Source organism: Lithobates pipiens, unplaced genomic scaffold (genome assembly GCF_037356315.1).
Source record: "Lithobates pipiens isolate NorthernLeopardFrog02 unplaced genomic scaffold, aLitPip1_a1.2 Scaffold_28, whole genome shotgun sequence".
Lineage (NCBI taxonomy): Eukaryota > Metazoa > Chordata > Amphibia > Anura > Ranidae > Lithobates > Lithobates pipiens.
The window spans coordinates 165530704-165547977 of NW_027507789.1; the positions used below are offsets into that span (position 1 = coordinate 165530704).

The 17274-nt window shown below is 43.4% G+C and overlaps 1 protein-coding gene across 2 annotated transcripts in view; it reads left to right on the forward strand.

Moving 5' to 3' along the window:
• WIPF2 (WAS/WASL interacting protein family member 2) overlaps positions 1–5814 on the forward strand; it is a 60697-nt gene extending 54883 nt beyond the window's left edge. For both annotated transcript variants that reach the window (XM_077459835.1, XM_077459834.1), the window contains exon 9: positions 2022–5814. In XM_077459835.1, the coding sequence (XP_077315961.1) occupies positions 2022–2062 (41 nt within the window). In that variant the 3' untranslated portion in view covers positions 2063–5814. The remainder of the gene's footprint in view (positions 1–2021) is intronic.
• The last annotated feature ends 11460 nt before the right edge of the window (positions 5815–17274 follow it).

Here is a 17274-nt window from a genome sequence, read left to right on the forward strand (position 1 = left end):
AGCATCAAGCCAAATCTGAAATGATAATTTAGGGTGATAAAAGTGTAGCGCTTCAATAATAATAAACGTGATCAACATAAAAAATAATAATATGTCAAAAATCGCATAAATATAAATGCCTAGAGATAAAAGTCCAACATTGGGCGCTCATTCCACTATGTAGCTGGCATGGGGGTGACCGAACCGTCACAGAGAAGGAAAGTAATACACTAGGCGAATGTATTCATGTGGATCTGCTTGACTGTAAACATCAGGAAAAAGTAGATAAATACTTCTTACCGGAACAGTTGGACTCACACAGTCATATGACGGTTGAGTCTAGAAGGCTTGAGGTCACAATCTGGGACCAAGGAGTATAAGGAGGGAGGTCTGTTGAGCTGATGGTGGAGCTCCAGGCGGTTGTAGGCCCAATGGTGGATCCTTTCAGATGGAACGTCAAGGTAGTCAAGCTCAGACGCAGCCCGTTGTACCAATACTCCAATCTCCCCCGAATGGGGAGGGGGATGATGTGAAGGTTTAAACCAAAGAAACGGAGAAAAGAAAAAAAGGCTCCACATGGTGCGGGTCAAACGGTATAAAAAATGTTGATTTATTGAAGTCAAAAGATAATTAATGACTTGGTGATCACATAAAAAATAAATAAAATGAAATTAAAAGCAATGTGGGGTGCCAACAGCTCGCCCGACGCGTTTCGACATATGTGTCTTCAACTGGGGCAAAGCCTTCTAGACTCAACCGTCATATGACTGTGTGAGTCCAACTGTTCCGGTAAGAAGTATTTATCTACTTTTTCCTGATGTTTACAGTCAAGCAGATCCACATGAATACATTCGCCTAGTGTATTACTTTCCTTCTCTGTGACGGTTCGGTCACCCCCATGCCAGCTACATAGTGGAATGAGCGCCCAATGTTGGACTTTTATCTCTAGGCATTTATATTTATGCGATTTTTGACATATTATTATTTTTTATGTTGATCACGTTTTATTATTATTGAAGCGCTACACTTTTATTATCCTATTTGCCGAACTTTGTTTGTTTTTGGTGTTGGCTGCTCTTTTGGCTGTTGAGGCCATTCTCCACATATAACATATCACAGCGCAGTGCTTTCCTTCCAATTGATAATTTAGGGTGGACTGACAGTTCATTTCTGTACTTTCTGCTTTTTAAATTGTGCCAATGACTGCAAGCGCTGACTAGTGTGTTCCTTTTTTTTGGGGGTAATTAGCATCAACTTTTCACATTGTACACTTTCCTGGATAAGGCTTTAGGAGAAGAGCTTTAGTCCCCGTCAGAACACAATAGCTCAGTGGGGAGATTGCTGTACTAACCTCACATAATGCAGTATGCTTCTTGCAAGCTTTTTTTTCCAGCCCGCTTGGTTGAAAGAAAAAAATAAAAATAAAAAAAAATAAAAACTTCATGTGTACCAGACTTTACTGCTAATACTATCTAGGAAACAGATAATCATTGTCTTATGTACATGGCTAGAGCTGTGGTGGGCTTAGGTAGACCCTGCAGATTTATATCCTGCAACCACATTCCCCCATCAACACAGACAGTGTTGACAGGGAAATCCCTCCCGCTGAGCACTTGTCTTTTCCCAGTGGGAGAGTGGGTGGAGAAAGCCGTCCCTGCCAATAGAAGACAGTGATTATCGCTAGTGGCAATAGCAGCCACTTGCAACAATTGAAAGCTTATCCAATAGGCTGGTTGATCGATCGATTAACTTTGTACAGGCAGTCTGCCCATTAGTGATTCAAACCTTGTATGGCCGGCAATAGAGAGGAAGTAGAATGCCTGAACTGGTGAACACACTGGCCTACATTATTGCTGCTTTTAGACATGTTGCCATTTGGAACATTAGCGTAACCATTGAGATTTGTGCAGTAATACAGTAATCTATAAATGTCCTCATGAAAATAAAATACTCAGCAGTTAGCCTAAGCCCTTTAAATTTTTTAACTTTTTTGGAAAGTGGTAATCTGTAATCTTTTTAACAATTCAAATTTTGCCTTTCAGGAACTCGTGGTGCTCCTCCCCTGCCTCCCATCCCAAGGTGAGACCATGTCGCCAGTCTGCTGCCTGGACTGTTTACCCCAGCCCACCCTCATCGCCTGCCTCCTCACACCTTACAGAGAGGGGTCACTCTCGCATGAAAACATTTGTGAACAAAACGGATCTGGGAATCTTTCCCCCCCAGCAACCTGTCTATGCATTCCACATCCTTGCCTCTGGCACAGCCGCCTTCGCTTCTTGCACGGGAAGGGGGGAGGTATTGTATGGTCTCAGCTCCTGGGTGCAAACCAGGGAACTTGTGACTGCATCCAGTACAGCTTTCCATCTTCTCCACATCAGAGTTAACCGACCCTCCATTTTCCGAATGCCATGACAAACTGAATTTTATATGTCCGTAAGACGTGGGCTCCATAATATAGAAACTATGAAAGAGCAAAGAATATATACCGAGGGATACACTACAGAGGACAAATGGCCAGGGCAGACAGATCTGTGTATGCTGTTCCAGGACTCAGCCTCACCACAAAGCACTTTCTGACTGTTACCCAAAGACACTGGGCAGATCCATGTGCAGGCTCTTTCTGGACAAGACAGTGGAGCCTGGACTGAGGATGTGGGTTTCGAATGGTTGCCACTGGGCAGCTGGGAGACTGTATTGTCCACATTGCAGCATATGGCAACAATGAACATTCATGTAGGGTGGCTGGAGAAGACGCAAGAAAAGAGAATGAAAGTGCCAGATTTTAACTACTTTCTGAATTTTGGCATGATATTAGTGCGGGTTGTTTGTGTGTAATAAGGTGATGGGAACAAACTTTCTGAATGGTAATTCATATGACTTTCTATGCAGATGAGGAGGGGATTTTCATAAGTTGTGTTCTCTTTCTAAGGTCACTGGATCTCTTGTCCGCTTCACCTTTTTTCTTTTGGTCTTGTTTGATGACCATACTCAAATTCTTTAATATTTTTTTGCCATATCTTAGTTTTCCAGCCCATTTTAAATCCGAGCTCCATTTTAAACCTCTTGTGTGTTTTGTCAATATCTGTTCATCCCCTGTTACTACTATAATCACTACATTACCGTGACCTACTTTATCACTTTAGCCAATAATGATTTTACAGGTAACTGTTTACCAGCCCTGGGCATCAGGAATGTTCTGCGGCTGCCAGTCCCCTGTCTGGACACTTTTTAGGTTGATTAGATGATAGTTACTAAAGAGCCATGCTGGTGCTCATAGATGTTTCATAATGTAGATGGCACAGCACATTCGGCACAGTGCGGCAATGCTCTGAATTGACTTTCAACCGTTATACGCTGTCATTTTCTGTTGCAGCATGTTTTATTATTCATGTATAGAGATGTCGACAACACTATAGGCTGCAGCATGTTCATGACTGCCGACACCCCCACTGCTGCTTAGATTTGCAGGAATTAATTTGCCTTATAGCGGGGGCACATCCTAAACACTTGCAGCTCATAGGCCAGGCTCTTGGGATAGCCTACAGCCCCATCTAGCAGGTAATGTGGGTCTTTCTGCATTGCTACACGTCACCCTGTTTACTTAGTTGAGTGAGGAGAGCCCGAGGAGAAGTACATAAAGAAAATAGTAGCACAAAGCTGTCCGTTCTCAGGATGTTGACCAGTAACTGTCTAAGAATTTTGTCTTTGTAGAGGTGTCTGGGTAAATGTTGTGGGGTTTTTTTTTTTTTTTTTATAATTTTTTTTTTTTTCTTTAATGCAATTCGCCCTTTGTGTCTGACGCATACTTTTTATAAAGGTTACCTGTCTCAAAGCAAAATATGTATCTCAGGATATGTTTCTGATGAAAGCAAACATTTCATAGCTCCTAAGCTGCGTTGGACTTTTGCATTAGCGAATTATAGGACAACTGCACCAGTGAAGAAGTACTTGCAAATTGATCAAACCGCCATGAGAGAAATGGGTAGACTGCCATTGCTGACCCTATTGTTAAAATACTAGTTGCCTGGTAATTATGCTGAGCTTCCTTTTCATTGAGTTGCTTATAACTCTCTGGACACAGCAGCTCCTGAATGGGTATTTCTCGCTGACCAGTTTGGTCAGCATGGACTTACCCATTGCCCTGTTTTCGGACTACCTTCCAGGACTTTGTACAACAGTTGACTTTGACACCCACTTCCCTCCTATTCCTTTTTAAAATCAGAGAAAACCGTTCGTTTTTTTTTTTTTTTATGCTTGTGCTGGACCAATGGTCCACTGTATCAAAGCAAGAGTAATCGCCAGGCGGCTAGCATTTTTGGAAGGTGCCCAACTGTTTCTCTCATGCAAATCCTCTAAAAGTGATTGTGAACTCTTACCTATAGCCAATGAATTGGCTTGCCTCAGGTGATGCAGAGAGGAAAAAATCCTCCCTACGTAAGTTGTACGTGTTTACCTATAGCCATCTTGCCCTTACATCCATTCAAAGCGCAGAATTTACACAGGATCTCTCGGCTCTGAAAAGCAGGGGGCGGAGAGCTGATTGGAAGGAAGGGACATGCCCTTCACACAGGAACAGAGCTGAGGCTCTCAATCAGCTGGAGTTCCTTCACATGTCACCTTTTTTTTTCCTCTTGGTGTCGGGAGTGATTCATGCAGATGGCAGAGGAACCAGACAGTGGACAGAAATAACAGTGCTCAGGATTGAGACAAATGCACACTATAGAGGAATATGATTTGTTCATATTTCATGTCTGAGGTTTACAACCACTTTAAGCAGACAAACTAATGCATAAAAATAAATATTACCTAATGCCTCTTTTGTGGCAAGTCCATTTGGCCTGTGGCAGCTGGAGCCATTGCTTGCTGTGATTTGTGTCTGTTCTCAGTCCAGTCCACCTTCTGGAATACAGGGAGGTATATCCTAGATCAGGCCTCTCCATATCCTACTGCACAAAAAGGGTGGGCAAGAGTCATGAGAACGATGCTGCAGCATTGTAGCCAAGAGCTCTAGATGCCACGGTCTGGTTCTAAACCAACATTTCTGCCGCCACAGAATTCTTTTACATATGCTTTTCGTACTTGCCTGTTTCATTAAAAAATGTACCTTTTTTTTTTTTTTTATAGAGGCTCTTTTAGGCTGCATTGAAGCGTGAAACCGTTTAGTGTAAATCCTGAGTCTAATATCCGCCCCTGAATCAGCGAATGGTTTTGGAGATAGGCATTTTGCTTTTTGACAGACGCCATTTAAAGCATAAATAGAGGTCATTGTTGCCAATTTCCTATTTTGATATGCTTGACTTGTCTATTGTATGCAGCAGAACATGTGTTTGCTTGCTGACACAGGACAGTTGTTTAGTGTTTCGTAGACCAACTGTAGATCAACCTCCATAAATCAAACTCTGAGGGTCTATTCACACTTGTGTGTGTTTTGTGGCAGAACTTGTGCTGCTGTAACTTATTGCAACACACCTGTTTTTGCATGTGCTGCGTTTGCAGTGCCATTCATTGTGAATGCAATTCCTCTGCAGTGCCTTTGAGTTGTGCAGCACATTGTTGCTAAAAAAAAGAGGTCATGTACATCTTTAGATTGTGGAATCAATGGGCTTCCCTAACACAACACTGGGAAATGCACTGCAGAGGATCACAAGTGTGAATACAGTCTTTGTGATTTCCACTGCACATTACTGATATATTAAAAGCTTGTCTAGTCCTAATGGAACAAAATATTTCATGCAGTTTACTAAATAAGGGAGGGACTGTGCTTTGAAAAAGCAAATCAAAGATGGGACAAGTGTGTTTTTGAATAAAAGCTGTGATTTTTTTTTTTTTTTTTTTTCCTTTAAATCAAAAACAAATAGCCTTTGTTAAGAATACGTAATCTTGTATACTGTGCACAATTGGGAAGGATTGGTCTGTAGCGTGTATCCCAAAGAGCCAAGTCTATGCGCTATCAAGGTGTTCATTGGGCCCCCTTCCTTATACACTACTCAACCCTTTTACCTGGTGATGGAAGCAACGCATGGATCTGCAAAGCACAGGCTGGTATGCACAAACCACTGCTGTGAAGCCTAGAGTGGTCAGCATATGTTCCTCATGATGCACTACTATGCGGTTACTGCAGACCAGCCCACAATGCATTGCTTCTTTATCCAGTGAGAGAAAGGGGTAAACCTTGAGCAAAATTTGGTACTATTATTTTCTAATGTATATTTTACTCTGAAATAATCCAAACTTATAGATACTGATGTCTATTTTGTATGTTGTAAAATAGGACTATGAGAAATGGTTGAAAATACTAAAATATAAATATATCTATATATAAAATAACCTGCAGTCTGCCTGGAGTAATTGATTCACAGTGGCCATGCCATACAGCACGTTTTTATTTTATTTTCTTCTCTAATAAACCTGTCCCCTGAGAGGGGCTGTTGTGGGTAATCCTCTTTTGAAAATGCTAGTCACCTGGCTGTTGCAGTGACTTTCTGGCTTTTAGCATTTCGGCAAACCAAGTGACATTTTTAGGAGCGGCTGTCTAAGGCAGATATGTTTTTCTAACAGGTTTTCTTTTGAGATATGCTTAAGCTGCTGTTACTATCCAGTTTTTAAATATATAGGTGTACATGTATTGCTTTTTGTGTAATAGTGGGTCAAAGTAGTATGAAACCCATTTTATCTTTTATGTAGCAAACGTACAGCATTGTGTTTCCAAAAAACTGTCCCCAGTGACTTTTTATTTGCATAAAAAAAACACTTCTCGATACCTCCGGTACTGCTTCCCCAAGCTTTACGCACTAAGGCTGCATTCACACCTGAGCGTAGCGTGTTTGAACGTTTTTACCGGCGTTTTGTCACACGACAACGAGCGTTTTGTCTCACTACAACGCGCGACAACAAGCGTTTTGTCTCACTACAACGCGCGACAACGAGCGTTTTGTCTCACTACAACGCGCGACAACGAGCATTTTTTAACTTCGACGTTTTTTTCAGCCAATAGGAAAAATATTTTTCATCTGCTTTATTTTTTCTTGAGCAGATACAGCGTCAAAACGCCCGTAGAAACGCTCGTTGTCGCTCGAATCGAGCGTTTCCATTAGTTTCTATGGGAATGAAAACGTCCAAATCAGCCCGATTCGTGCGACAAAAAAGGGTCCGGAACTTGTTTGAGCTTCAGGCGTTCGGCTTCAGGCGACATGGAGTGGAGATGTGAACGATCTCCATTGAGAATAATGTATTTTTTCCCCCTCCAGCGTTTTGTAGCTTCAGGCGTAGGGCTACAAAACGTTCAGGTGTGAACGGGCTGTTACAGCCCGTTCACACCTGAACGTTTTGTAGCCCTACGCCTGAAGCTACAAAACGCTGGAGGGGAAAAATCCATTATTCTCAATGGAGATGGTTCACATCTCCACTCCATGTCGCCTGAAGCCCTACGCCTGAAGCTCAAACAAGTTCCGGACCCTTTTTTGTCGCGCGAATTGGGCTGATTTGGGCGTTTTCATTCCCATAGAAACTAATGGAAACGCTCGATTCGAGCGTTTAGCGTGACAACGAGCGTTTCTACGGGCGTTTTGCCGCTGTATCTGCTCAAGAAAAAATAAGCAGATGAAAAATATTTTTCCTATTGGCTGAAGAAAAACGCCGAAGTTAAAAAACGCTCGTTGTCGCGCGTTGTAGTGTGACAAACCGCTCGTTGTCGCGCGACAAAACACTGGTAAAAACGTTCAAACACGCTACGCTCAGGTGTGAATGCAGCCTAAAGGACATTGAGGAAGAACGTAGAAAGCATTGGATCGGTAGGTTTATTTTCCTGGTATTGTTATCTTACGGTATTACTGTTGGGGTAAATGATCTGGTTCCTGGGCAGTCTGCCTCCCAACCCCCAGAGAATCTCCAGTCTCCTTGGCTTGTAGTGTGATGTAAAAAAGTTGAGATTGAAGCGCCACACCAATGCTAAGAAGTGCAGATACATTTTTATTCCATTAAAGGTCACGGCTACAAGTGGCCAATGCGTTCCAAGGGTTTTGGCACTGTAGTGAAATAGAGTTCATAAGTGTGTGTGTACATTTTGGCCAACAAACAAAATCGGGAACCAAGGTTTTAATCTATAGCATTTCTGCTTGCATAAAATGTATAGTTTTTTTGAATAAGAAAACTGGCTGGTATTGAGGTTAGCACTAGTTTTATATTGAAAAGCAGGTTCTTGTGGCATTAGTACAAGTTAGGTTTAAAGTGCACCTTCCCCCAGACTATGGACATTAAAGCAATTACAATCTTAGCAGTAAAATGGTTTTAAAACAAATTCTCCCTGGTCTCTCAAGCTGTTGTAAAGCCTCAAGGTTTTTCACCTTCAAGCATTCAGTGTGTTGCAGCTCGCCAGACATCCCCCCCCCCCCCCCTTTCTTACCTGAGCCCGATCCAATCCAGCAATGTGCATGAGCGCAGTGGCTCCAGATTGATAGCAACAGGAGCCATTGGCTCCTGCCGCTGTAAACTAAATCTAGTGATATCAGAGTGGACTTCAGGGATGCGTCTTGCTTTCTGTGTTAATGGATGCAGCAGTGGGATTTGGGGGCAAGCATGCACGGGTGCCCTCATGCAAAGTGTGGGGGCACATGATGAAGAAGAGGGCCCAGAAGCATTGGCGGGGCACCCTAGAAGAAGCGCTATTGGGTATTCTCTGTGCAAAATTATTGCACAGAGCAGGTAAGTACAGAATTGTTTGTTAAATTTAACACAAGGGTTTATAACACCTTTTAACTCTCTCTCTAAAAGATCCATCAAAACGGTACAGATGTCTCAAATGTGATCACGTCCATTCAGATTCTTTATTCTTGATAAAAAAAAAAAAAGACAAATGTAATCCTGATTTGTGTTTGGCTATATCCACCTATCTCTGGTCTGCTCGGTAAAAGTGGAATTGAGTGCAAACTTTTTTTTTTTTTTTTCTTGGAGTCCATTTAGACACAGTAAGTCTTAATCCTTTGGGTTATACTTCCACCTCTGGGAGGACTGACCTCTGACAAACAAACTGTAGCCCAGCCTAGGATAACCCCTCCTATTAACAGCATACCTCAGTTTTGTAGCAAGCAGTGCTGAGAGCATAATCCTAAACGCAGAATGGTGGAACCTTTTGTCTCTCAATGGACTGCAAGAAAATACTTTACAGTGCGTACAAAAGTCCTATTTTATTTCTCCTCCTTTTAGGTGGAGATGTTGTCCTATAGCCTTTGAACATTCATAAGGTATCATCCAGATTTGTTATTGTCTCTCAGGAACACAGTCTGGTCTCTGAATGTCACACATCAACACTACCTTCAGTTTTGCTGTAGGCACACCATCGGTCTGTGACCCCTAAACATTTGGTTTACTTTCCACACCATAAGTGCTCACCAAGGTGCTAGCATTGCTGTAGACTCAGGTTATTCCCATTGTGCAATATCTGATCAACCTTCTGCTGAGAGAACAGTTGTCACCTGTCCTGGCCAACAATGTAGCTCAAACAAGACCTTGCGAGGGTTCGGTTGGGTCCTGACTGTTCAGAGGTCAGTGTTAAGGCCCGTACACACGATCAGACTTTTTGACAACAAACATGCAAATTAGCTGTTTTGGAGCAACATCCGACCGTGTGTACGTTCCATCGGACAAACTTTTTTGGTTTTCATCTGACTTTTGTTGGCTGTGCGAACGGACAAACTTTCTGGCAACAAAAGTCTGATGGAGCAAAGTCTGATCGTGTGTGCAGAAAACCATAGGACTTTTGTACAAGGTACAAACAGGCATGCTCAGAACCAATGCAAAAGATCAGACAACAATACAGAAGTTGACCAAAGGTGGCGGTAAAGAGCAGAAAAAAAACGCATGATTTGGTGAAAGTTGGCTGAAAAAGTCCTGCTGTGTGTATGCAATACAAGTTCAGGGCCGACGCCCTTTGTACAAAAATTCACGGGAAAGTTTGTACAAAGGCCTATCGTGTGTATGAGGCTTTAGAACCAACTTATCACTTGATAGATCCGGGTCCTAACATGGACACAGCTCCAGATGCAGTTTATCTTCCCTAGGAGAAATTTTCTGCTCCCAGTCTCAATTCTTCACTTCTGTATGTGCTCTGGGACTGAGGGTAGCCTCTTTAAAGGTAGTCCCTTTTGCCCAGTTCCCCTTCAGACCCCTACACCTTAGTTTTAATGACAAAATGCTGTATTACATGCTGTTCATATTTAGTCATTATGAGATTTGTTTTTGAGAGGGGGGGGAACCTGGTTGCTCCTGTTTTGTCTCCTCACTGCAGTTGGGGATTTTGCAGAGCAGTGGTGGTAGCTCTGCACATGCTCAGTTTTCTACCAATTTTCTACCCGTAGCATTTCCTCCCCGTCACATCTGACCAGCTCATGTAGCTATAGAGTCACACATGTGCGTGTATACGCAGTGGTAAATGACTTCCTCTTACATGCCCACTAACCAGCTAAACATAATGGGGGTGGAATATTACCTCTTGATTGATGGAGGCTTCACCGCCTTGTTATTCTTAAGGCCCATACACACGATCAGACTTTTTGACAACAAACATGCAATTTAGCTGTTTTGGAGCAACATCCGACCGTGTGTACGCTCCATCAGACAAACTTTTTTGGTTTTCATCTGACTTTTGTTGGCTGTGCGAACGGACAAACTTTCTGGCAACAAAAGTCCGATGGAGCAAAGTCTGATTGTGTGTACAGAAAACCATCGGACTTTTGTACAAACTACAAACAGGCATGCTCAGAACCAATGCAAAAGATCAGACAACAATACAGAAGTTGACCAAAGGTGGCGGTAAAGAGCAGAAAAACCACATGATTTGGTGAAAGTTGGCTGAAAAAGTCCTGCTGTGTGTATGCAATACAAGTTCAGAGCCAATGCCCTTTGTACAAACTTTCCCTTGGATTTTTGTACAAAGTCCTATCGTGTGTATGAGGCTTAAGACACAGGCTGGAGGGATGTGACACAGCCTGTGACTGGCAGAAATCCACTCACACCATGTTATTGCCAAAAAATTATAAAGATTTTTATTTCAAATGTATATCTGTATGACAATTTAAACGTTTATTGTTTTCTTTGTATTGCAAAGGCTGTTTTTTGTTTGCTGCTGGTCCCATTTTAAAAATAAAAACAAAGGACTAGAGGCTCCTCCTGCCACTGTTTCCATACAGACGGGCTGGGAAAGAGATGGGTCATTCGACTGTTATATATATTGATTAGGAAAAGGGTACTTTGATGTATTGTTTTAAAATAAATTAATTACAGTGCTATCATCTCCCCGCAGAAAGGGAAGGAAAAATGTAAATAAACAGTGAGTGTTTAGTATCACTTTAGCATCCGGTCAGTGTTACACAAGTCTATTTAGTCACTGGACAGACAAGTTCACCTTGTACTCCACCCCCACCATTTTGGGTAAAGGAGGGTTATAACACCTGTCAGATTATTTTTTTTTGGCCATCTGTGCCCCATTGTGGAGATTTAATGTCACTTCCTGTCCCATAGCCAAACAGGAAGTGAGAAGAAATCCCTGCACATTAAGGGAATTCCTTGTGGATTCCCAGGGCACCAGAACTAGTGTCCCTATTGGAAGTGTACCCCCCTCTGTTACTTTTCTGGGAACAATCCAAAATGTGGGATTTTCTTTTAAGGATAATGGTAAACAGGACAAACAGAATATGGATTTTGCTAATGGGGGGACAGACAACAACAAAAAAAAAAAAAAAAAACACTTGCAAGGTGTTCTAATCCCTCTCCACTTTTTTACAAAACTAAAAAATAAAAGTTTTGCCTTTTAGTTATACTTTAAGACTGGCTTGTTCTTGGCCAGGTGACTAAGAAATCCAGCTCTGAGGTTGGGGGAAGTGCTTCCTTTTGTGCTGTTTGTATATAGAGGCCAGCCTTTCAGACTGGGGAGGAGTCCTGAACACCTTGGTGAAAGCTTTGAACATCAGAAGAATCTCATCACCTGATCAACATTCTGGAGCTTTGGGTGAATTGGTTGACCCATGCTAGACATCCAAGGTGGAGAGCTCTCTGAACTTAAAAAGAGCGCATCTCTAATTATTATTATACATGATTTATATAGAGCCAACAGTTTGCACATCACTTTACAACATGAGGGCACACAGTTCAGGAGGGATCAGAGGACCCTAATCAGAGCCCTTTCACACTGTGCTGCCTAGGGTGTCAGCAGTAAAGTGGCGCTGTTCAGGTGAAAAGGGGGTTTTAACCCCCCCACGTGGCCTAAAAGGGGTTGAATCTGCCCGCAAAATGCAGCTGGCAGTATAGCAGCGCTGCCCCATTGATTTTAATGGAGAGGAACGGTGAGTTCACCACTACAAAGAAGCTGCTGGCGGGACTTTTTGACGCCCTGCCAGCGCACTGCTCCATGAATGGAGCCAATTTTTGCAGGCGCTATTTTTAGTGCTGTAGCTCCCGAAAACACCTCCAGTGTGAAAGGGGTCTTAGAGTTTACAATCTGGAAGGAAGGGTCAAGTGGAGCGAAAGATAATTGCTCTGGGGGATGATCAGATGGAGAATAAATATCGATATTTACAGCCAGCCTAACAGAAAACAAAATGTAGTATTGGGACGGGTTAAAAGTAGGTATGGTGTGTTGTCGGCTCATTTGAGTGAATAGGAAGCCTCAACACCCATTAACGATAGCAAAGGATTTTAAAGTTTGATCTCTGTTTTCTGAATCAAAACAGACTATACCCATTCAGTATTTAGTCTTTAGACACTCCAACCCTTAAAGTGTAGGGCAACCCTGAAAAAAAAAAGAGATAAAATATAAGGTCATAATTAACCACTTGCCGACCGCCGCACGCCGATGTACGTCGGCAGAATGGCACGGGCAGGCATAAGCACATACATGTACGTCCTTTGCCTCCCGCGGGTCGGGGGCCCGATCGGGCCCCCGCCCGGTGCCTGCGGCGGTCGGTTTTCGTTCGGGAGCGATCCCGGACGAGGGGACGGCCATTCATTCATGGCCACCCCCTCGCGATCGCTCCCGACGAATGGAAATCCCCGGTGACATCACTTCCTCTCCTGTAATGTAAACACAGGAGAGGAAGTGATGTATTCTCTCCTCCGTGTCGGTATTTTTCGTTCCGACACGGAGGAGAGCGGATCAGTGAGTTGCACCAACACATCCCACACACAGTAGAACATGCCAGGCACACTCACACCCCCCCTTTACCCCCCGATCACCCCCCCAATTACCCCTGCCCCCCAGTCACAGTGACACCAATGTCATTTTTTTTTTTTTTTTTTTTTTTTTTGCATTGGTGTCATTTGTGACTGTAATAACTGTTAGGGCAGTTAGGGTTAGCCCCCTTTAGTTCTAATGTACCCCCCTAACCCCCCCAATAAAGGTTTAACCCCGTGATCACCCCCCGTCGCCAGTGTCACTAAGGCTGGGTTCACATTGCAGCGGTTTATGAGAACGAATGTGATTCGCACCGCACTGCAGTGCAAATCACATCCGATCTCTGTGCGATTCGAGTTCAGCCATTCGCCGCACCCGCCACACCCGCCGCACCCGCCGCAAATTCGCACGGGACCCTTTTTTTGGCCCGCAGCAGAATCGGATCGCATGGGTGTTCACACCATGCGATCCGAGTTTGCAGATCGCACTGCGATATGCGAACTGATCTGGGGGTGTCAGTAACATTTCACTGACACTCCCAGCAGTTCGCATAGGGCAGTGTGAACTGCCGCCGGGAGGCATGCGATGCTGGAACCCGCCGCGGATTCGCGGCGTTTCCGCATCGCTCCAGTGTGAACCCAGCCTAATAAGCGATCATTTTTCTGATCGCCGTATTAGTGTCACAGGTGACGCTAGTTAGGCAGGTAGGTATTTAGGTTCGCCGCAGCTTTTTATAGCGCTAGGGACCCCCATATACTACCGCATAAAGCCCCCTGATTGCCCCCTAGTTAACCCTTTCACCAGTGATCACCATATAACTGTTACAGGTGACGCTGGTTGGTTAGTTATTTTTTTATAGTTTCAGGGCACCCGCCATTTATTACCTAATAAAGGTTTAACCCCCTGATCACCCAGCAGGTGTCATTTGTGACTAATAACTGTTAGGGCAGTTAGGGTTAGCCCCCTTTAGTTCTAAGGTACCCCCCTAACCCCCCCAATAAAGGTTTAACCCCGTGATCACCCCCCGTCGCCAGTGTCACTAAGGCTGGGTTCACATTGCAGCGGTTTATGAGAACGGATGTGATTCGCACCGCACTGCAGTGCAAATCACATCCGATCTCTGTGCGATTCGAGTTCAGCTATACAGATAGTATGGCTGAATTCGTGTCGCACCCGCCGCACCCGCCGCAAACTCGCACGGGACCCTTTTTTTGGTCCGCAGCAGAATCGGATCGCATGGGTGTTCACACCATGCGATCCAAGTTTGCAGATCGCACTGCGATATGCGAACTGATCTGGGGGTGTCATTAACATTTCACTGACACTCCCAGCAGTTCGCATAGGGCAGTGTGAACTGCCGCCGGGAGGCATGCGATGCGGGAACCCGCCGCGCATTCGTGGCGTTCCCGCATCGCTCCAGTGTGAACCCAGCCTAATAAGCGATCGTTTTTCTGATCGCTGTATTAGTGTCACAGGTGACGCTAGTTAGGCAGGTAGGTATTTAGGTTCGCCGCAGCTTTTTATAGCGCCAGGGACCCCCATATACTACCGCATAAAGCCCCCTGATTGCCCCCTAGTTAACCCTTTCACCAGTGATCACCATATAACTGTTACAGGTGACGCTGGTTGGTTAGTTATTTTTTTATAGTTTCAGGGCACCCGCCATTTATTACCTAGTCTCACTAGTGTACCCCTAAATTTAGGGGTGTCTACTTTCTAAAATGGGGTCATTTGGGGGGGGGGGGGGGTTTGTGCCATCTTGGCATTTTATGGCCTTCAAAACTGTAACGCCCTTAGAAAGCCTGAAGGCGGTGCTTGGTTTTTGGGGCCCCGTACGCGGCTAGGCTCCCAAAAAGTCCCACATATGTGGTATCCCCGTACTCAGGAGAAGCAGCAGAATTTATTTTGGGGTGTCATTTCACATATGCCCATGGCATGCGTGAGCAATATATCATTTAGTGACAACTTTGTGAAAAAAAAAAAAAGTTTGTAATTTTCCCGCAACTTGTGGCAAAATATAAAATATTCCATGGACTCAACATGCCTCTCAGCAAATAGCTTGGGGTGTCTACTTTCTAAAATGGGGTCATTTGTGGGGGTTTTGTGCCATCTTGGCATTTTATGGCCTTCAAAACTGTAATAGGTAGTGAGAAGTGAACTCAAAAAATTACGCCCTTAGAAAGCCTGAAGGCGGTGCTTGGTTTTCGGGGCCCCGTACGCGGCTAGGCTCCCAAAAAGTCCCACATATGTGGTATCCCCGTACTCAGGAGAAGCAGCAGAATTTATTTTGGGGTGTCATTTCACATATGCCCATGGCATGCATGAGCAATATATCATTTAGTGACAACTTTGTGAAAAAAAAAAAAAAAAAAAAAAAGTTTGTAATTTTCCCGCAACTTGTGGCAAAATATAAAATATTCCATGGACTCAACATGCCTCTCAGCAAATAGCTTGGGGTGTCTACTTTCTAAAATGGGGTCATTTGTGGGGGTTTTGTGCCATCTTGGCATTTTATGGCCTTCAAAACTGTAATAGGTAGTGAGGCGTGAAATCAAAAATTTACGCCCTTAGAAAGCCTGAAGGCGGTGCTTGGTTTTCGGGGCCCTGTACGCGGCTAGGCTCCCAAAAAGTCCCACATATGTGGTATCCCCGTACTCAGGAGAAGCAGCAGAATTTATTTTGGGGTGTCATTTCACATACGCCCATAGCATGTGTGAGCAATATATCATTTAGTGACAACTTTGTGTAAAAAAAAAAAAAAAATTTTTTTTTTGTCATTATTCAATCGCTTGAGGCAAAAAAATAAAATATTCAATGGGCTCAACATGCCTCTTATCAATTTCCTTAGGGGGTCTACTTTCCAAAATGGGGTCATTTGGGGGGGTTTTGTACTGCCCTGTCATTTTAGCACCTCAAGAAATGAGATAGGCAGTCGTAAACTAAAAGCTGCGTAAATTCCAGAAAACGTACCTTAGTTTGTAGATGTGACAACTTTTGCGCAAACCAATAAATATACAATTATTGACTTTTTTTTTACCAAAGACATGTGGCTGAATACATTTTGGCCTAAATGTATGACTAAAATTGAGTTTATTGGATTTTTCTAATAACAAAAAGTAGAAAATATCATTTTTTTTCAAAATTTGCGGTCTTTTTACGTTTATATCGCAAAAAATAAAAATCGCAGAGGCAATCAAATACCATCAAAAGAAAGCTCTATTTGTGGGAAGAAAAGGACGCAAATTTTGTTTGGGTACAACATTGCATGACCGCGCAATTACCAGTTAAAGCAGCGCAGTGCCAAAGTGTAAAAAGACCTCTGGTCATTTACCAGCAAAATGGTCCGGTCTGAAAGTGGTTAAACTATCCAATCAGACTAGCCCTTGTCCTGCATAATTATTAGATGCTCTAAAGGATATTGTTAAAAATATTTCCATAGAGCTTTTCTCCCTAGGGGCTCCTAGTGATTATCAAATAGGTATTGGGATTGTGAAATTGCTGAAAAAGGTAATGCTGATTCCAAAAGGAAGGCTTCAGATACGTAGTTTGTGGCTTGATACATATGGGGCTGGAGACTGTTCAGGGTGTCAATGCTGACCCATGTCCACAGCTAAAAGTGCCTAAAATGGGTGCATGCAGGGCCGTCTTTAATATTGATTGTACCCTGCGCAAACAGTTTCTTGGGCCCTCCCCCATTTCTGAGACATACAAAAAAAATAGCAGGTAGACTCAAAATCAGTTTACTGCAGCAGATCACGCAGAAATTGCAATTAGTTGCCAGAGGTTATAGCCTATAATTACTGCTCACTGACTGGTTGCTAGAGGTTACAACACATAATTTCTGCTTGCCAATTGGTTGCTAGAGATTACAGCACATCATTACTGCTCACTGATTGGTTGCTAGAGGTTTAAGCACACCATTACTACTAACTAATTGGTTGCTAGAGATTACAGCAGATCACTACTGTTCACTGATTGGTTGCTATAGGTTACTGCACATCGTTACCACTCAGCAGTGGAGCGATCCCAAATAATTGAGCAAGTAAAGTGGCACATTAAAACACATACTGCAGGAGACTGTCAGAGAGTGTGGCTATAGCACAGGGGACAGTCAGAGAGTGCGCACAAAATGC